The sequence below is a fragment of the Zingiber officinale genome, chromosome 2A (genome assembly GCF_018446385.1).
Source record: "Zingiber officinale cultivar Zhangliang chromosome 2A, Zo_v1.1, whole genome shotgun sequence".
NCBI classification, from domain to species: Eukaryota; Viridiplantae; Streptophyta; class Magnoliopsida; order Zingiberales; family Zingiberaceae; genus Zingiber; species Zingiber officinale.
In genome coordinates, this window is record NC_055988.1 from 145,236,935 (window position 1) to 145,259,869 (window position 22,935).

Sequence of the window (22,935 nt, forward strand, 5' to 3'; positions counted from 1 at the left end):
TAGATTCGAAAACTGAGGAAAGTTTTCCGCGTGGAAAACTTTCTGTTGTTTATTTTACAAGGATGGATTATTGCACAATCGCTCGCCAGCGGCGGACGTCCTTGCACGGCCGCTAGCGACAATCATAAGCAGCGGCGACGAGCACCCACTACGACCGCGAGTGCGTGCGGTGGGTGGCGAATGCACACCGCAACCGCAAGGGCGAGCGGGGCGGCGAGCGTCCATGACGACCGCGAAGGCGAGAGGCTTGCGAGCATCCACGCACGGTCACTCATGAGCGGCGGACAGCTCGCAAGCGTCCACGCACGACCGCTCACAACAATCACGAACGTTAGGACTATGTTCTCCTTACTACCCTCTTCCTCTCCCTTTGCCTTCTCTAGTGGCGGGACTGTCTTCTCCCCCTCTGCTTTCTCTTCCTTCCCTAGGGATTTTTTTCTCTTCCCTTTCTTTCTTTTCCTTTCCCTTCCCTCTCCGTAGGAATATTTTTCCACGGTGGAATCCTTTCCCTCACTCATCCGCTCCTGCAAGTAAACAGAGCATAAAAGTGGCCGAAAGAAAAGGAGAAACCTAGGTGAAGGTGAAGTATCACAAGGATAAAAAGATTCAGTGGGTGAGGAACAACAGGTAGCCAGAATAACTATGAGTAGGGTAAATTTACTTGCTTCCTAAAAGCTCCATTATCTCTAACAATAATTTACTTAGAAGATGAAAATCTCAATTAACTAAACTTTAAGTTGATTCTTGCTAACGATAATTTATTTAGAAGATGAAAATCTCAAGTAACTAAGCGTTAAGTTGATTCTTGCTAACAATAATTTACTTAGAAGATGAAAATCTCATGTAACTAAGCTTTAACTTGATTCTTGAAATATGCAACAAGTATTTTAATAATGTTATATCAATCATATGGCATGAGAATTGTACAGAACCCCATTATCTCTAAAACATATGTTTTGCAAGATGAATTACATGGCAAAGCCAGATAACTTGGTTTCAAATCTTCCAAATATGCAAAATAGGAACTTTCATAAACCAAAAAAAAAAACAGTTAAAGATTACCTGGTAGTTGACTTTGAAACGGCCAAGGAGACGACAAAATTCATGGTAGTTTTCATGATCAGCAAGGCCTGAAAAAGGGGGTGCAAGGAAGGGAGAAATTAGTATCATAATCATCATTAGCACAAAAAATTCAAAGCAAAATTGTAAAATGATTGTATGTTAGAAGAAAAACATGTTTGCAGGTAGGCATAGGAAGATGTGACTACTCTACCAAAAGAATTTACAGAAAATCACATAATTCCTGTGTTTTAGTATAGAATTTCATTCCTATGGACTAAAATTAGTCAGAAACCCATATATTGAGCAGGATTCCTCACAAAAGGCACTCAGCAAATATTGAGGCTAAAGTATTTAATATTTAGTGAGAAAAAAGTGATATGAAAGGCTTAGAGAGGGTGACTCATTATCACAAATGCATGTCCAATTTATACAAAATAATGATTACGAAACCCACATAAAGAGAGGCTAAACAAAGACAAATAAATTTTTTCAATAGCATCTCCTTTAACTACCAAGATTGTAATTCTCTCCATATTTCATCAAGCAGACAGTTGGACTGAATCTAAGATACAATTTGCCATATGAACAAAATCACAGTAAAAGCAATTATATCATACATTATCCCACACAACTGATAATGACCATGTTCTTGAGACAAAAAGGGAAAATAGTATTAAAACCTTTGGGGGAATTCCATGTTTCCCTTGCAATTCAAATATTTTCACATTAGCGCTTAATTTATTAGTCCTAATTTAAAGGGCATTGCAACTGGGTAAGGCAAAATAAACAAATAGATAATAAATAAAATAAAGAATTTTTTAAAAATAAACTCCATGAATTAAAAAATTGATCATTTAAATTTCATTTAATTTTTTTTCGATAAATAAATAGAATTAAAAAGTAAGTAAATTGTTTGCCTTTAATTAGTATGTATATAAGAATGTACATTATTCTCAAACTCAAAAAGGTTCATGGAATTTACACATCAAAATGATCCCTAATCTGGCTATACTACAAAGAGAAGATAAAACATCTTCAAGAGTCCAATTAACCAACATCATCATCAAACAGTGTTCGTCCAACTATTAAAAGTTTATGACTGGTAATATTCAAATTAGTTAATTCATTTTTTAATTCAAGTTTTTTTTTTGTCTCTCTCTCTCTACCCATTACACCTTCACTATAGAAGATTCGTCCAACTTGACAATATCTTATGTTATATACAACCATTATTTAATGGATAGCCCATCCAAGGTATGAAATGTCGTTCCGTGCCGCCCGGTACGGACAGTTTTTACCGTTCCGCCGAGCGGCCTAAACCAGCACGGGAGGCGTGCCCATCTCAGCGGCGCCAGAGAAGACGTGGGATGCCTTTGTCGGCGCCGGAGGAGATGCGGGACGGCTCCGGCGGCATCCCACGACGCCTTCAGCACCGAAGGCGTCGTGTGCGACGCCTTTTGCGTCGCCGAAAGCGTCCAGCGACTGTGCCGGACGCCTCCCGCGGGATCGCCCGCGATGATCGCAGGCGATCTCGCGTACGCAAGTTTTTTTTTCTTTTTTAATAATTATTTATTTTATTAAATTAATTTAAACAATTTCTAAGGAAAATGTGTGATATTTCAAAGAGGCTTTTATAAACCCTAATTAAATTATCCTAATAAATTATATAAAAAAATATATTTAAAATTAAAATAAATTTTATTAATTAATATTATGAAAAAAATAATGTTTTAAATTTCATTTAAAAATATATAATAATTCTTATTTATATTCTAATATATTTTTTATTATTTTAAATTTCATTTAAATTTTTTTAAAAAAATCTAAAAAATTCTAAAAATTTTTAAAAAATTCTAATAAATTATATTTATATTCTGATATTTTTTTAATTTTTTTACTTGATATTTTTTTACTATTTAAAATATATATTATTTAATTAATAATTAATTAAATGAAAAAATAGTTAATTTATATAATTATTATTAATATAAAGTAATATCTTGTATTAATTAATATACTTATTATTATTATTATTATTATAGATACTTCCATTTTAATTTGAATTATTGATATATCAATTATATTTAAATAAAACTATTTTTAATTATTTTTCTAACAATATTAAATTATTCAATAATTGAGAATTTATAATAAATCAATATACAACTTATTTTTATATACATAATAAACATATTTATTTTATAATTACTATAGATAAATAAAAAATACCGAAACTGTATCGGCACGGCACGATACGATACCGAAACCGTATCATTCCGGTCTGAGACCGAAACTTCGGCACAGGTCGAAATAAACCTTGAACCCATCCTTCCACCAACGAGAATCACTTGGCTAAACCATGCTAACATCCTCATGGTAAGTGTATATACTAGTGGATCATTAACCATCTGCTTTGCATGTTTGGTTCACAAGGCATAATCAAATGATATAATCCTCGGGATCTAGGATAAGAACCTGTGCTAGATTCCCTTGTTGGCAATCTTTTGTTCAGCAATATCTAGGTTCTTTAAACAATGTGATACCTGGTGTACCAGGTAGATCCTTAACCACCTATAGTACTTAATGCACCTAATTTGGAGCAGAATAGATAGTAGTCAAGATTAAGGTTTTAAAAATGGTTCAAGCCAATCGGCATGGGAAAACATCTCATCCCCTTAGCACACAAAACTAGGACAGGACACTGAAACCTCAGTGTCCTAGGTAAGGAAAACAAGTTGTGAGTAAAAGTAAATTCAAATCTAGCAAGGATGATGATGAGTGGTCAAGAGAGCTTGTGACGTCGTCTAGGATAATTTTGATTTGTTGTTGAGGAACTGCACAGCCTGCACAATCATCAAGTGCAACATATGCACAGCGGAGTTCATCAAAACCAAGATCTACTAGTTGGGTGTGAGGGATGTCACTCAATGTAAGAGTCCAGGGTGTAACCTATCTGGAAGAAGGCACACAAGGACTTTATTTGATGCAAGTCCTTGCGGTGAGCAATGACATCAGCCAGCAAAGGAAGGAGAGCTCTATGAAGAAGAGTATTCTTGTTCATTCTTCTCTTTTTCCACTGTTACTGTTGGACCAGCACTAATACTGACACCCACGCATCTCATTGCAACTGAGGAACAATACCTCGACTCAAAATAAAATTTTAAATCTTGGTCATGATCAAATATTCATACTTGTATCAAACATGCTCCTCCACTTATCCACCTCAGTACCAACAGATCGAAAGATAGTCTAAAAATGGTTGAAGTGAAGCATATGGTTATCAATGTAGACCATCAACTAGAACCCCCTTGAATATGGTAATGAGCATCTCAATCACCCAATCCAAATAAATAGATGAGTTGGCTAGAGATCTGCTAATCTGACGCTTGTCAATGTTTTCATTTGTTATTCCTCAGGTTGACTTCATCTACAAATTGAAGCAAAATTGTTTGCCACCACCAAAGAACCTCATCCTTGGCTCATTTTGAAGCGCAATGATCTGTGCTGCTCAAACTTAAATAACAGGAAGAATGCATTCTATTGTCATATAAAATTCATCTGCATATTCCTTATTCTAAGAATAGAGGGTCATGTCCTTTGATTTGACGCCATTTTTACAACACATATACTAACTGTTGGAACCTCAATGATTGAGAATTAAAATTCATCATCAAAAATTCATAAAAAATCCTTCAACAGAAGCAAAATGCTAGAAAAGTATTGATATCCTTCACTGAAAATGATCTATTCATTATTGAGCAATGTTTTTCTTGTTCTTGGTTCATTCAGTCGGTGCCAAAATCAAGTTATAGCTTTTCCTGATATATCTGAGCGTTTAGAACATATATTGGGACCCTAATTTTACTTTTGCTTGCATCACTTTCATCATCGATCTGATTGCAATTTTATAAGGTAGATTAGTTACTATCTCTCTCTTTTCTCCTCTTTTTTAAAGTAAATGCAATAGCTTATTCTCTTCCCATCACCCCTCTATATTATCCTCTTTTTCAAGAGTGAATATTGAAATCATCACTCATGTGATACAATTAGTTTTCTTAAGCTACTGTTTGGGAAACAACAAATTCCACTAGCAGTGAGGGAATTAACAAATAAGATTATCCTCTTTTGAAGTATAGATGATCCAGTCAACTTCAGCATCGGAGCACCAAAGCCCTCAAATGTGCACTAATGCTATGCCTTAGTTTTCATTTTGTGGGACTTCTTTCTATTTTGTGTTATAAGTTGGGCAACAATTAATATACATGTTCCAACTTAAGGGAATGTTATAGTATATAGTTTAGTCCCACGTGAGTCATGTTGTACTATTCTAACTAGGTATAAAAAAAGGGCGACCAGGCAAGTGCAGGGTTCCGGTGAAGAGTCGGACCACATTAGATCTATTATACACCGTCTTACCTTGCATTTTGCAAGAGACTATTTCGCAACTCAAACCTGTGACCTCAAGGTCACATGACAACAACTTTACCATTGTGCCAAAGATTCCCTTCACTAATCTAACTAAGTATATCAATAGAATTACATAAGTGAACTTGCTTTTATGTTAATCTATGACCTTGACATGAAGAGTAAAGAATCTTACCAGGAACTTTGCTTTCAAGGCAAGTTTAAATTAGGAAAACAAATCTTAAATACAATCCACAACTCTAATTAAAAACAAACCTTGGCCTGTTTGTAGTATCTCTTTTGTCCCTCTCATAAGATTCGATAGGAATTGGGATCGTGCAGGATCATCAGTAAATAATGACCGTCTAACCGAGGCAAGCCTGACTAAACACTCCAAAGCCTACAAACAAGATACATTTAACTGTAAATAGAGTGAGCAAATTTAATGATCATAATTCAGAAAAGAGAGATGAAAACAAATATGAATGATTGTATAAAACATAAACAGAATGTGACTAAAGGACATGCAAACTTGCATCTGATCTAATCATATAACCCAGTCTGATGGCTCCTACTCTTACTGTCAAAGTTCAGATCCAGACCAATCATTTTGTCCAGTTCTGATCCAATTTGTTATTTGGAATCATGCGCGAAAGGTTGACGATAGAAATTATACATCTTCACACACAATTAATTAAAAAGTATTGGGAAAATAAGAAAAGAAGCGAGACTTATTATAGACCTAGAAAAAACTAATGATAGTCTAAGAGAAAGTATGTTAAGAATTTTAGAAGAGAAAGGTGTTAGCATATATTAAAACAATTAAAGATAGGTATCAGAATGTAATAACAAGAGTAAAGACTTCTGACGGATTAACTGAAATATTTCCTATAAAAATAAAATTACAATAAGAATTTGCTCTAAATCCATATCTTTTTAGGAAATAAAAATAAGTATTGAATAACTAGATCTATAATTAAACCCACATTTATGTTTAAAAAAGAATATAATTAGATTTTTAAATTAATGAGAAGTTGACACTAATAATTACAATTGTTAAATAGATAATAATATTCTTAAATTGATATTTATATTGTTTTAAAACTTAATATGGCATTTAAATTTAGTTGTAGAACTAATTTGTATATCATATTTAAATGGAAATAAAATCAATATACTAAATTAATGGTAAGTTAAAACATGATTACAATGTTAAATAAATATTAATATTATTAAACTGATATTTTATATTATTTTAAAATTATAATATGAGGTTTGAATTCAGTTGTAGAACTAATTTGTATATCATATTTAAATGGAAACTAAATTGGCATACCTAAAATTAAATAAATTGAATTTTGAAGTTAGTATATTAAAATTTTTAAAACATATTTAATCAGATATTTTTTAAATACACCTTCAGTGCAACATGTGGGGTTTACAATTTTCTATATTCCCAAGTGCTGTCAAAAGAGATCGTATTGTAAAAATAGAACTAGTAAAACATTTCAGGAAACTATTGACTAGTAATTGAAGACAAGTGCATGAGTAAAGACATGAAAACCACATCCTATAAAACAATAGATTATGTATTAACTCAGTCTAATAGAAAACATGTTAGAAAAAATTCATTCCGAATATACCTCTTTCGATAGTGGTGGTTCGGTGATGTTATAATAATCAAAGAAAATTTGGAGCGTGGAGGGATCTTGCAACACAGATTTCCAGGACGATGGAATCTGCAGAAACAAGTATAACAGCAATAATGTCTCTTCAAGCAGTAAAAGCATGAAGAAGTTGTATGGGCATTCAATTGATAATTTTCAGTGAAGTACCTGAACAGTACCAAACTCTTCAGAGCTTTCATCTACTGAAGTTCCAACAAAGTCAAAAGACAAGCACTTCAAGGAAAGTGAAAGAGTGAGTTGCCTCAGGACAGAGACTGCAAACAAATAATAGCATTAAAATGATATCATAGATAAGCAGTAAATATATAACAATCTCATTGGTAATTAATTATAAAAAACCTTGCATATTTTCGTCACTCTTTAGTTGAAGTAGAGAAGTTAAAGAAATTTGAAATATCTGGAAAAGTGATTGGTCCCTAAAAGAGCAGGCCACCTTTCGATGTACTGTTAAAGATATCCCTTGGTTTGGCTGTAAAAATTAATTGGTAAAGATATCATTTTCCTCATTGACAGATATGATCAATTTCAAGCAATTAATTAAATGAAATAGCAACATATTTATTTCAAAGATTAAAAAAACATCAAAAGAAGCATATTGTCAAAACACAGTGAATGTAACTAGCAGCGGATTCTAATCAAATTCATTTTCTTTCATTTAATTTTATGCTTGTTGACCTAACAAACACATGTTGTTATATGACAAAAAATAGAAAATAAAAGACAATTAAATACATTTGGACAGCAAGAGAAAGTAAAACAAAGGAGTGCAATAAGAAACTTCATAAAAACCTGAATAATCTTATAAAACATTAGCCTATCATCTGAGATCAAATTTTCTCAAACAGCTTTAGCATCTACCAAGAGTAACAACCACTAAATTGAACAATATGATAGGCAAAATTGCCTTAGACATTCAGTTACTTGATCTTCTACTCCTACTGTATAATTTATAGTTCCATACTCGAGACATCAAGAGAAATGCATTTTTCTCTTTAGAAAATTTGTAAAGAAACTCTCTCCACCAGCCAAAGTCAATGCTCTCTTCTTCTTCTGATAATAATTCTTTGGCTCCCTCCCCTCTAACTTCCCACAAACTTATAACCACACACATACCCTACAACATATTAACATAACTGTCACAAAGATATAACTGACTCAAAAATATAAACTGCCTACTATATATTAATTCTATTCAGGCCCCTTTGTATTTTGTCCCTCTTGGAATATACAAGCCATGTTTTGGGCTTGTTTCCCCATGATCCAGCACTTGGCCCACATCTGGAACTTGGTTCCTATCAAATTCCATAAGGGTCATATAGAATACTTGAGCTTGAGGTATACATGGGTGGAAGATAGGTTGGCAGTTTGGAAAGTAAAGAGGAGGTATGGAGAATGAGGAAAAGGGAATCTCTTATCAATAGGTTATCATTACCACAGAGGTGAAAGAAAAGACGAAGATGGAGATTCTGATATGCTTGCTCCATGCCTATAAAAAGCTGAGAGAGTTCAGTGGAAAAATAGAACATGTTGGGAAAGTAAAATTTTAGGAGGAGGAGGGGGTGGGGGTTTGGGTGGGGGTGGGGGGTGAAATTGAAATTTTAAATAGGGCGGATGAAAAAAAAAAGATGGTGAAAGTGAGAATTTAGAATACTTCGGATCACCATCAAGTACGAGTTTTTCATTCTTAGACTTGATGATATACTCAACTTAAAGGCTAGAGCATAATAGGTAAATGTTTTAAAATTTGCTTATGGTCTAAAGTTTGTCATCATATTGATTTAATTCCTCAATCTATCATTTCCCACTGTACTAAGTCTACTAAGAGATTTGCTATGTGTATTCACGAGATACATGTCAACAAAAAATATATTAAGCATAAACTCATAAAATACATACTAATGCACATCATAAAGATAAGGAGTATAACATAGGAAACTATTTCCTAATTCATTTACCTTAACCATTCATCTTAAAAATTCCTTAAAGAACCTTCATGCTCTCCATTGACCCCTTCCATTATGAGAAAAATTAATTATTATTATTATATTATTTAGTTGTCTGCGTAATTAATACTAATCCTTGAAACTTCATGCCTCCATAATCAATATAGAAGACTCATTACCATATAGAGCAGCATTTGAAACTTCTTTTTAATTTGATTTATCTAAAATTAAATGAGGCTCTTATATATAAGATAGTCCAATTGAATAATAAAATTTAATTAGATTGGCGATGTTTTTAAGAAGTTAGCAATTATATTTAATTCACCTTTTTTCTCCAAGAAATCCCTCTCGCTCGTCCATAGCACCCGCTCCCTTCTGTCTCTAAGATACTCTTTACTCTCTCTAATACCTTCTCCTCCTTCTCTACCTTAGTCTCTTCTCTCCCTCTCTATTTTTGTCACCAGCTGCCAGTCCAATGTTGGTGCTTAAGCTTCTTGCATGTGACTCAATAGACCAAACGGTAAATTTTGTCCATATCGACCAGCATGGTTCGGCACCTCGATTCATGATTCTACGTCATTATTTTACTCTTAATGAAAAATTTGTCTTTGCATGAGATTGTTGTCCTAGACTCAGTGCTACAACATATTTCTTCATAGAAGAAAACTAAAGACATGAAGTATTAAGCCAACATATACTCAATGACAATTGTCATGGAAAGATTAAAAAGTGAAAAATCCCTGACCAATGAATTTATATTATACTTGTCAGGTTTTCAAGAAAGTGATAGATGCTCGCTCAGAACCTCTTCTAATAATGCAAAAATAGCTGATTAGCCCAGTAGAAAATCTTGGTTACTTGAACGACCTATAAATATGATTATTTTTGTTAGCTATCATATGCGTGTTAGTAATTAATTTTGTTTGGTTTATTATTTTTGTTCATATGATACAAGCTTGGAACTTCCGTGTGTAGGCTATTTGAGTATGTAATTTTTCAATAATCATTCGTTACAAACCTTGTTAGTTAGTTACAGTATGGTTATCTGAGGTAGAGAATCTTGGTCACTTGAACAACCTACCACTTCGAATTATTTTTGTTAGCTAAGATATGTATGTTACTGACTAATTTTGTTTGGTTTATTGCTCTTGGTCATATGGTACATAGTTAGAAGTCAGAAACTTCATTATGCAGGCCATTTGAGTATGTAATTTTTCAATGTGTTATCAACCTTGTTGATTAGTTGACTAGGCGCATCTATTGAGAATATGATTGGCTTCATATAGAATCATATATTTCTTAATTAATCTATTATTGAAGCATATTGAATTAAACAAGCTTCACTACATTATTTTATATACTTTCGCACTGATATTCTATAATTTGTTGCTTATAAAGTAGAACAAGGTTTGAGATTTTGCTTCAGTGTTGATTGTAGTGTCTGACTATATGGAGACCCGACCATTCAGGCCCCATCACCTAAGGAGACACAAACTACCGGTTGGCTCAAGGGTTTGTGCCAATTTGGCAAAGCACAGTTTGGTGTTTGCCTCTACAAAATGGAAGGATCTTAAGAGAATAAGATAAGGTGGAAAGGAGGAAAAGGGGAAGTCTTCTCCAGACCTCTCTACTCCTTCCTATCGCCGTTGCCCATCCATCAATTACTACATCTAACAAGCATCGCGAAATTTTGTAATGAAAAGAAAAAATATATCAATTTAAAAACAATTGATTCAAAAAAATAAACAAGTTTGGGAGTCTAAATATAATTTTATCTTGGAGGGTCTGAATATAGTTTTTATATTTTTACTATTTTAGTAGACTTAGTCTATTTTTCTTCAATCTCAATAAGATGGAGTTATCATAGAAGTCTTTAAAAGAAGACTCCAATTCTATTAATCAGTAATAATAAAAATTTACTATTTGCAGATCGTCTCTCCAATCAACTAAGGCATGCAACTCTTCATAAGTTGGCAATTGGAGACACGCAGATTTTCACATGTCTCTTGATTATCATGTAGCAGGATAAGAAATAACAATTATAAGTTGATAGCACCATGTAATATTCTACTAACCTGATTCATCTCAGAGACAAGTTGGTTTAGTATCTTCAAACCAATTGAATAGTGGCCCGAGGAAGCCTAAAAACAAGGAACAAAAAAATAGAAATGATTAAAAATATAAACTTAAAACTGTACACTTGCAGCTGATAGAAAAGGATTGTTTATGTAAACCGCCTCAACATTTTATAAAATATACCAAATATGAAAACATTCAACAAATCGATATCAATAATAGCAAGTGGATGCCATGTAAAGTAACAGATTACTTTTAGGTGGCATCAAGGAAAGGAACATTTCTATTCTTTAAATAGTACCAAATGTTTCCTTTTAAAACATTTGTCACCATTTTATATGAAAACTCATTTAGCCTTTACTTATTTAGACTTAACAGATGAAATTCACTTTGATCAAAAGGACTTGATTCAAAATTCATATTTCATATAGCCATTTACAAATTTTGTTCTCATTTAGCCTTCAGTTATTACTTGTACCCAAGCTCAGCTTAATCATCTTTTTTGAACTGTGACATGAAAACCAGAGGCAAAATCATGAGATGAAATTATTTAATAGCTAGGAGGACGCAGTGTTAAAAAGATTAGGAAGAACCAAGCAGAAAGATTAATCTTCAGAGTAATGCATCATAGCATCAACAGTGAATAACAAGAAAATAATGGTCACCTCTGATAATCCATGATATTGATTTTGCAATGACGAGCTTCAATGAAATTAACAGTTGACAGTAATTACCTGACTCAAGAAGTTTGTTGCTTCATTGACGATATCTCTAAATCTGTCGTCATCAAGCCATCCAAATTTTGTTATCCGACACAACAATTGTATCATCGATCCAACTACAAAGTTCTGCAATTCAGGTCCTCTGCTAGCTAGATAGTTTACCACATAATTCCCTTCATAGTTAATATAAATCGCAAAGTCAATTTAACATGTTGCAAGTGAAAGCAAAATTGTCTTAACTTAGTAATTTAGTCATACATAAATACTTGTACTAAAAAAAATGTCCATAAACTAATAATAGTTCAGATTTTTCTTCCTTGTTCACAATTTAGATACTTCATCAAAACCAGCAATGCTATACAACTCAACTGTGCGCACACAGCTTTAGTAGTTTAACCTTGGCAACTAACTAGTCAAAATTTCAACAGTTTGATGTAAAATGACTAAAGCAGATAATGAGGTAAGAATGTACAATTCAACACAAAGCTTGTAAAAAGTAAAACAAAAGTATTTACTAAGCAAAAGTTAGCATTTACAACTTTGAAAGGAATATTACGGATATCAAGTCGCAACTGCAGGGAGAGACTTTGCTCCATGACTTGCTTCAATAAGCTTGAACTGGCCAACATCAAAGCATAAGGAGTCAAAGCATTGTCCAAAATATATTGGCACTGAGTAATATAATCAGGGTTCACAGAAAAGCATTTCAAGGTGCTCTCTGCATGTGCTCGCTCAGCTGAATCCTGAGACATATAAAGCACCTCACACAAGGCTTCCAAGTGGGCTAAGCTCTCCATAGATAAGAAACAACCAGAATTTCCAATATTCCAGATGGTCAAAATTCGATGAGTTTATGGCATATGTCTGTCTCCTTCCCACAAATGGAACCACAACTACCAATTCCTGTACAATGATGTTACAGAAATGGAAGAACTATGCAGTTCTGAAATTATATATGATTTATGATCATATTCAAGTATTATATCACCAACAAAGTTCAGAAGCTGCAATAAATGATAGAACCACTGGAATGTCGCGTCACATACAAAGGTAAAAAATGGAATAGTTCAAATCAAAATTGTCCCATGATATACAATTGTCAACATAAGTTCAAAATCTAAATAGGAAGCAGGAGAGACGTCTCAGGAAGTAGATCATCAGCAATTGTGCCACAGATTAGAGTCCAAAGATAGTGTCTGTCCTTGCAAAAAAAATACAAAGAAAAAAGGGTCAGATAGAGGATCCAGATAAATATTTGGATGACATACCATCGATAAATTAGTACGCTTTGCTCATAATAGTTGATGGTTTCAGTGCAGAAGTTTAAGTATTGGTAAACATCAATGACGATTATATTGCAGATTATTCTAAAAGAAAAAATGCATAGCATTCAATAGGAGACCGCCAAGGAAAGTAGTAAAAAGCGAGCATTCAAAACATTAAAAAAAATAATAAAAGTTCAGTCTAAATAAGAACAAGTTAAAGATAAACAACAAATTGTACAAACCAAAAAAGTTGTATTCCTAAAGTTTGTAGGAACTTTACAAACATCTTGTTTTTGACACGTATTTGTCTATTACCAAATAGAGCAAAAGGTACATAATTCGGAGATACCATACATAGAAATAGACATGCATGTCGTGATGCTTGGACACAGAATAATCACTCAGAGTAACCAATTAAAAACGTAAACCATGAACATAGGGAAAAAATGGAAGTGCATGGGACACAACATCACTTCATTCACACAACAGGAATGATACTAATTTTAGGCATGCAACACTAGCATAAAATAAAACATCTAGATGCATTTTACAATGACTTTTGTTTGTCTCATAAATCACCAAACCAAGTTTGACAAGTATGGATTTACCAAATACACCAGAAGTAACATTATTTCTTTCTCACGGAATGTAAATTCTTAATGGGCAAATGATGCCAAAGGTAAATGGTGCCAAAGTCGTCATACATTCATGGCAGGAAGCGGCAAAAATCAAAGTAATTACAAACTGTAGATAAATCTAGCAACATCGTTCATGATAACAAAACCATTCACTACCTTATTTCACCTACCAGGAAAAGAAGTCTTCTCTATCGTATTCTTCTAGTGTTTAATTTTGCACAGACTAAACAGTACTTTAGAACTACCGAGAAAAGCAATTGACTAACCATATCTAGAAGGGCCTAATGTTTTTTCATGTAACTACAGTTCATCTATAGAAATGCTCCCAACAATCTGCTAGCCATCAGGATGCATCCTTTCAACTTCTTACCATCGCTTAGAAATAAGTGACCCACATGTTCTAATGCTTGTTATACATATCCAATGAAAACTCAAAAAAGTGAGAACTAACAAATCTACACTATCATTATATAACTCTCTCTTCATGACTTATGTATTCTATGCAAAATATGCATTGCATAAATTAACACCGTTATTTTGAGATTGACACCCGTCAAATAATCAAATCAGCATTACATTCCCGTAAAAACTGCAAAGAAAAATTGCTGATTATTTCTTCGTCAAAGACTCGTCTGATATTTGATCATTCTCAGCGATCAGCGGATTCAACAATCCAAACCCAAACAGGCCCTCAAGGATTCAAAAGCTGGAAGCAGGAAGATGAGGCGATCAAGGATCCATAGCCAGGAATGGACCACGTCGAAGCAATAATTGCAAGAGATTCCCTTGACGAAAAAACTCCCGCATCGCTCTCCAGCACCGAGACTACCTTCGCCGCGGATTCGGCTAAAACTCGTGATTTCCGCCGCAAAAGCGGTGGTTCTGATCCAACTTTGCGGCTAAGGGAGAGCGCCTAATAACCCGAATCTGGGGAAGAAATTTAGGGAGATCGATGCACATAGGGTTAGATTGGGGAGGCGAATACCTTGCGATTCTGTCAGACTCTTCTTCTTCCTCTCCCTCTCTCTCTCACTTTGTCTTCTCTTTTTCGGGTTCTGGCTTTGTCGAGATTGGAGGAGGCCCTGTGTGAGGAGAGGTATTTAAAGGCCGGGGCGCTGAGGGTAATTTTGGGGCAGCCATCGAGGGTTGGGTTCCTTTTATTTTTTATGGAAGGGAAGGCACCCATCAGTCAAGATTGGATGCATGGTCCGGTACGCTAGAAAGATTTTTTTTTTTTAAAAATAAAAACATAAAAAAATCTTTTAAAATAAAAAGTGAGAAGTTAAAAGCAAGCTCAAATATATAAGATATGTTTTAGATAAACAATTGAACTAGATATTTTCATTAATATTTTTTTGTATTTCTATATTTTTTTGCACTTACTTATTTTATAAACAAATTATAAATAAATATTTTTCTTCCTATGTATTGTCCAATGGTTCTTGTTTCATACTAAAAGCTTAGCTTAACCAAGAATAAAGAAGCAAAGAGGAAAAGAATTATAAGGCGGAAATAATTAGTAAATCGAAGGAGCCAAAAACTGTTAAATTGTGTTTACAAAAGAAAGAAATTATAAGAGAGAAAGAAACGAGTTGATCGGGAAGAGATGAGAAAGAAAATACGACAAAAAGTGGATTTTTTCCGAGCATTTAAAGGAAAGAAAAGAGGTCATTACTTTTTATTTAGTCGATTGATTACTTAACAAGAAAGATGGACAATTAATTGAGAAAAACATTAAATTACTCTTATTCCTTCAAAACTCAATTTGACATAATCCTTATTCACAACCCTAACACCGCGCTAATTCCTTAATCCCCCTCAATGTGTTTGAGAGCTTGATTTCTATGCAAATGGAGTCCATTGGCTCTATGTTTGGATTGCCAAGATTAACGTAGGTGCTTTGATTGAAAAGGGTGAACAATTACTATATAGATTCACTGATTGACATGATAACGATTGTGGGGTTGATGGTCTTAACAATAGAGCTTGTTGCGACGTTGAAAATATTGATAAAGACCTTGATTCCATTGGAGAAAAAGAGAGACCTTTGAAGGAGTAGAGGCACAAGTCAAAGAGGCCTAGCTACAATGAAGGCTAGACTTATGTGAATGTGGAGCTTACTTCCATACGGTTTGTTTTGTTTTGTCTATAGAAGGGAAGAAGGATTTTTGTCCCCCCTTAAAACTGATTATTTGAATCAAGTATTAATTGGTAGTCATTTTAGTATTTTAGAATAAAGGAAATTATTTATAATCTCCTTGTGTAATTTCGACGGCTAAAAGAACATTGAAATATTTTAATCGAAATATTTTGATAATCTTTTACTAACGAAAAGGATAAGATAAATTGTTCATTGTGCTTTGCTCAAGATTGAAGGAGGATTATGAAAAGAATATATCATCCTACCTTTTCTATCAATTCCTTTTATCCTCGAGGAGTAGGTGTGCTTTGTTGGGGCTATTATAGTATTATGTAATTGATTAAAGATAGAATATTTATTTAATCATTAAATAATTATGGGATAATTAAAATAATATTCGTCTTCAATTTAGGCCCGTTTAATTCAGATTTGAAAGGTAACTTAGCCAATTAAATTAGAAAGTTATAAATAATTGCAAAAGAATTAATTTATATATATATATATAACTGTCCAAACGCCTGGATTTATTTTTTTGTTTTTATTTTTTAATCAACATCTTCTAAAGAGGAACACTATACTCCGTGAGTATGTAAAATTTTTTAATCTTGAACACTATAAGTCAAAAAATAAGTCTAAATTTTATTAGCTTAAATTCATTATAACTCAACCCCTAAATCTTAAAATCTTGAACCCTAAATACATATAATATTCCATGTAAATATCTAAATTTTTTAATTTTTAATACTATATATATACACACACTGCTCTGCTGCAGATCGCCTGTTGCAGAATTGTGCGTACATTGACTGAAGGAGCCTCCAATGCATTGAAGGCGCCTTCATCACTTTTTTTTATGGAGTTCAGGCCTCAACTCATTCGATATATCTATATATATATATATAAGAGGTAAGTCTGAATCCTAGAGGGAAAATCTTATTAACTTAAACTCATTATAATCCAACTTCTAAATCCTAAAATTTTAAACCCTAAATATATATAATATATCCTTAAAAAAAAATAAATAACAAGAAAATAAAGAAATAAAAATTGAGGTGCCTGAAATTTGATCAAGCGGCTCAATAATATTTTAAAAAATAATAAAATCCCAAGGCGCCTCCAATACACTGGAGGCGCCTTGGATGCACATAAATCTACAATAACGGGTTCGCAGTATATATACATACACACAAGTCTGGACACCCTTATCCTGCACACTCCTAAGCACCTCTTACATGGCCGAGCGCTCGAGTGCTCAGCGGAGTGCCTCGATTCTCAAAAGTGAATCAGGGCGCTCGGACCTGTGAGGATCGTCCAAGAGTATATATATATATATATATATATATATTGGAGGTCCCTTGGTGACCGGTTAAAGGGGTGAATAGCCTGCATAATTAAAAACAAACAAAATCCCCTCTCTTGAACTTTATAGCTCGATTAGAATAAACACTTGCATAAAAGAAATAAGAGATTGATTAAAAAGAAGAGGCACAAAAAGGATTACTTAGTTTGCAATCAGCGGATTGCTAATCCAAGGAAATCAAAGCTCATTAAAATCTCCTCTGGGTAGAGAAACCTCTTACAACAGTTAAATTTCACAACTACAAAGCTAAACTGAATTACAAGTGTTTACAAGTATTGATTTAGGCTACTGGGACCAGGGCTATATTTATAGCCCTGGTCGGGGCACCTGGAAGGGTTTCAGGGGCTTGGAGGGAGATAAAATTTTATCTCTGTTGTAACGGAACGTGCCACATTGCGTGTGGCTGAATTTTTAGGTCCGAGCGCACAGAGGGGTTCTGGGCGCCCGGACCCAAAAGTCAACTTCTAGTTGACTTTTTTATCCGAGCCTTCCACTTTGGTTTTGCTCACTTGGGTCCGAATCTTCCGCTCCAACTCCACTCACTTAAGTGATTTCGGTCATCCAGAATAGGGCTCATCCGAACCCATTTTCTGACATTCGAGTAGTCTTCCGCTCCTTCTTCTCGTCCCTTAGAAACGTTGCACGCCTCCTTCTCGTCCGCCAACATACTCTTCTGCAGTTCCTCGTCTCTCGGGCACACCAAGTCCATCGACTCTCTTCCGTGCCGTCTTTCTTGCTAGCTGCGTCTTTCGCTCAACTTCCTGTGCTCCTAAGTTCTTGCATACTTAGACACAAGGGTTAAAAACATAACAGGACTTAGCTTAACTTGGTTGATCACATCAAAACTACTATGGAGTACTTTATACACACACACTGGATTAATCTATTGGGCACCCCATATATGCACCCTGCATGGGTGCCCGAAAGTGATTCAAGCGCCCGATTACACTCAGGCGCCCATGAGAGGTGTGGAGCGTAATAACATCTCTCTCTCTATATATAGTATGGATCTACTAGGCACCCTGCTTGGGTGCCTGAGTGCATGTGGGGCGCTGGGTTGCACTTAGGTTCCCACGTGAGGCACCCACGTGTGTGTGTGTATATGGTGTGCAACATTTTTTTTTTTTTAAAAAAAAATCTTTACGTTTAGCTATTTAAGATTTTGGCTTTATGGGTTAGGGTATAGTATTAAGTCTAAAAAAATTCAAATGAAAAATTACATTAGGTGCTCATGGAATGTGTGATGCAGCATATATATATATATATATATATATATATATATATATATATATATATATATACACACGAATCTGATACGTTGCACAACGCTATAGTGCGCGGCTGTGTGTGCCACACAGCGTATTAGGTTTTTTTTTTTGTTTTTAATTTTTTAATATAGTCTTTAACTGATTTAAACTTTCCAAAAATTATAGTATTCATGTTTAAAAAAAAAAATTTACTACTAAGGTTCAGACTTTCCAATTAAATTATAGTATTCAATTAAAAGAAAAATTAAAAGTAAAATAAATTTAGATATTTATGGGTTTATTAATACGTTATGGGGTATAATAATGTTGGGATTTATATTAAAAATTTTTTAAGATTTTATCTCTAGGGTTCAGGCTTCCCAATTAGATTATAGTGTTCAATCAAAATAAAAATTTAAAATGAAACAAATTTAGACATTTATGGGTATAGTAATGTGTTTACCAAGTATAGTAATGTATTTGAGATTTATATTCAAAATTTTTTTTAAGATTTTATCTCTAGGGTTCAGGCTTCCCAATTAGGTTATAGTGTTCAGTCAAAAGAAAAATTAAATTTTTTTTAAAAAATAGACATTTACGGGATATAATAATGTGTTTAACGGATATAATAATATATTTAAGATTGATACGAAAGGAAATATGGTTTTTTAAAAATAAAAAAATTAACAAAAACACGCTAATATCCTGTGAGCACACAGTCGTGCACCGTGCGATGCGTAGGATATATATATATATATATATATATATATATATATATATATATATATAAGCACCTCGTGAACATGTAGTATTATTTTTTATAAAAAAATTATTTTTTTAGCCTAAATATTTTACCCTAAACCTTAAAAAAAATTAAAATGGATAACACTAGGTGCTCACGAATAGATGTGTAACATAACATTTTCATGTGTGTATATATATATCTAAGCAAACTTGTAAAATTTTATTCTCTATTCAAGTAGGTTTGTGATGTAGAGATGTTACTAATGCTATTATAGTATTGTTCTACCGAAGTAAGACTTGATCACCTTTCCAAGTTAGCTCAAGATTACAATATCCATTTTCTTTGATTTTAGAAAATTGATTTGAGTATTTTTAAGGCTTTTTCGTAATAATTATTCTCAAAGTTTAGTTGTTCATTTATACTTGATATCTTCAAGTATATTGCATAAAAGTTTAAATTCTTCTTCTATTTGTGTTTTGTTTGTTGTAATAACTTCTTTGATTTGAAGTAGTACAATTTTGGACCGAAGTACAACATTCCTAGGCTTATTTTCTTCAATAAGTTTTAAAAGGTTTAAGATCTCTTTTCTCATTGGGATACTAAGTAGATTAAGTTGGCTAAACCTTATGTTTAAAGAATCTTGTGATTCTTTTAAGAAGTCTATATTTCATCTTAAGTTACTTACAGGATGTGTTTGTTATGTAAAATTATTAGTTACTTGTTCCAATATGTGATGACTTTGCTTTGCTATGTTGCTATAAAACTACCTAAACTAATAAGTCTGTAATAGTATTAAGTGTAGGTTTTCATCATGTAAGTAGTGGTTGAAGGTTTTAGATCTAATATAACAATTATGTACAAGTTAATCTAAAGTTATGATCTTTTTAGATAGGGATTATAAAGTTAGATCTAAATAGTCTATTTTCTAAAAGTCCTGAAACACAGTAGTACTAGAAGTCATTCATTTGTGGTCCATAGATTCTTAAGGCTCTAATACCAATATTTTATAGGGGTGTATTTGGTTTTGTATTTGTGGAGATTTTGATGTAGTTAGAGAGACTATGTGGGGTTGTACTTGGTTTTGTGTTTGTGAAGATTTTGTTGTAGTTGGAGAGACTAGGTCAATTGAAAGAATGCCCGGTTCTTTAACCTAATATTGAATTCCAATGAACCTTACATACAAAGGATTTCATAATTGAACCGTTGCCATGACTATTTTCAGGTTTTTGTTGTCCACCTATCTTACTTAGCCTGCACAGATCTTATTTGGCTAACAGAGTATTTATTCTTTATATGGTTAGTATTCACGCTGTAGTTACTTAGAAAATGACTGAGGAAGGTTTTACTAGGGTAAAAAAAACAAGGTAAAGCCCTTCATGATATAGAAATACTTTTAAGCTATCATATTATTATGAAAACCAAGCCATTAAGAGGTATTATAGAAGAAACTACAACAAGGAAATTACAGTAAGAAAATTACATAAGCAGAAAGACTCGAAAGAAACAGACTTAAACACTTATAGAAAACTAGAACACATTGCACACTTGTAAGAAAACTCGAACCGTACACACACACTTGTACACTAACTCTTTTCTTCATCTCTCTCCTTGTTATGCTTCAAGTCTAAAGTGGTATTTATATGGAGTTTTCTTACTTTGCTTTTTCATAAAGTAGTTAAGTAGAGGATAAGATTTCTATTTAGAAGGTTGGGTGGAGAATAAAGTAAGATGAGTGGAAAATAAAGTTGACTGGGAATAAAATAGGATTAAAGTGTCCGCTGAGGTCTTTGTTATTGCTATTGATAAGTAGTGCTTTTTTCATTATGAACAATGTTTTATGTTGTAGTGATGTCATGGCTTATGTTTCTTTATTAATTATAGTGATGTCATGACTTACATTTCTCCTAGGGCTCCATCATATTATCAAGATTATGTTCCCCAACATATTCTAAGGATAGGACTTGCGAGTTGGTAGCTCTGGTTTGAGCATCTAAGTAGGTTGTAGCATATCTTGTTGGTTGCTACTCAGAATATCGTACCGGTTTCTCTATATAAAAATTTTGTACAAGTCCTGAACCTTTCATAACAACCTATTCTGTTCTTTAGAAATTAAATTTGGAATCGTAAACAGAACTTAACATTATTGATTCCAAATTCAACTTATCTGTTCTTAGAGATTTAGACTTGGATCGCAAACGATGCTTAACATTATTAATCCAAATCCATCTATGTTACAAATTTGATTAAATATTTATTTTAGAGATCGGCTTCCAGGTTAAACATGGCTAGGCACTAGGCCTTCTTGGGTATGGGATCATCTACCACTTCCTAGACAAAGCCTTTCAACGAAATTCAATATTTAATCTCCTTATAGTAACCCTAGGTTTAACCAATAAAAATAATTGAATGACAAGATCGAAAAACAAAAGAAACACAAATCGAATCATAAATCCGAAAACCTAGAATCACTAGCCTCTTGTGTTTGGTATTCCAAGATCTAAACAAAAGGATGAACTAGTTATGATGCGGAAACTAATAACTAATTATACCTTTTGTAGCTTATAGACCTCATGATCTTCTGTCGTATTCCTCTTCTTATCTTGGACGTCATGTGGGCGACGATCTACCGAGACGAGAATCCACCCCAAGCTTCCTTCTTCTCCAAGCAAGTTTCGGCCACCAACAATCTTCAAGAGATGAAGAACTTTCGACCACCAACCAAGCTCCAAGGGATGCTAAAAAACAAAGCCTCCTATCTCTCCTTCTTCCTCTAACAAGATCCGGCCACCACCAAGCTCCTTGAGATGAAGATGTCGCCGACCACACAAGGAAGAAGAATAGGAGAAAAAGAGGAAGAGAGGGTCGGCCACCACCAAGGAAGAGAAGAGAGGAATACTAGATGATATGTTGTGAGGTGAGGCACCTCTACCCTCTCTTTTATATTCCTTGGTCTTGGCAAGTAAGGAAAGTTTTATAAATAAAACTTCCTTATATTCCTTGCCAATGTTTAAGAAGGAAAATTTAATTAAAAATTTCCTTATAAACCCTTAATGGCCAGCCACCACCATCTCCTCCAAACAAGGAAAGTTTTAAACACAAAATTAAAACTTCCTAATTTGTTTCCGGAAAATTTTAAAATAAAAATTTCTCTTTTAAAATTCTCTTCATGGTTAGTTATAAAAAGAAAGTTTTATAAATTAAAATCTCTCTTTTAAAAGTTGTGGATGATTACAAAAAGAAAAGTTTTATCAAAAATTAAAATATTCCTTTAAACTACAAATAAGGAAAGATATCAAACCTTTTCCTTAATCCTTTGTAGAAAGCTATAAAAGGAAAGATTTAATTTTAAAACTCTCTTTTAAAATCATGTCTTCCATATTATGAAAGATTTAAATTTAAACTCCCCTTTTATTTTATTTTGGTCGGCCACCTAAGCTTGGGTTCAAGCTAGGGTCAGCCACAACTTGGCCCATCATGCCTTGGTTTGGCCGACCCTAGCTTAGGCTCCAAGCTAGGCTTGGCCGACCACCTTAAGGTGGGTAAGAAGTAGGGTATAGGTGGGTATAAGACTTTATAAATAAGAGGCTATGACAGGGACCGAGAGGAGGAATTGGTTTTGGTCTCCCGATGAACTTGAGCTTCCCG

At 33.6% G+C, this 22,935-nt stretch overlaps 1 protein-coding gene across 2 annotated transcripts in view; it reads right to left on the minus strand.

The window, feature by feature from the left end:
• Nucleotides 1–14,930, minus strand: part of LOC122042527 (exportin-7-like) — a 37,766-nt gene extending 22,836 nt beyond the window's left edge. For both annotated transcript variants that reach the window (XM_042602684.1, XM_042602683.1), the window contains exons 1-9: nt 14,784–14,930; nt 12,452–13,091; nt 11,908–12,068; nt 11,173–11,238; nt 7,494–7,623; nt 7,302–7,408; nt 7,110–7,205; nt 5,743–5,866; nt 1,063–1,130 (exon numbers count right to left, since the gene is read on the minus strand). In XM_042602684.1, the coding sequence (XP_042458618.1) occupies nt 1,063–1,130; nt 5,743–5,866; nt 7,110–7,205; nt 7,302–7,408; nt 7,494–7,623; nt 11,173–11,238; nt 11,908–12,068; nt 12,452–12,692 (993 nt within the window). In that variant the 5' untranslated portion in view covers nt 12,693–13,091; nt 14,784–14,930. The remainder of the gene's footprint in view (nt 1–1,062; nt 1,131–5,742; nt 5,867–7,109; nt 7,206–7,301; nt 7,409–7,493; nt 7,624–11,172; nt 11,239–11,907; nt 12,069–12,451; nt 13,092–14,783) is intronic.
• Between the last annotated feature and the right edge of the window lie 8,005 nt (nt 14,931–22,935).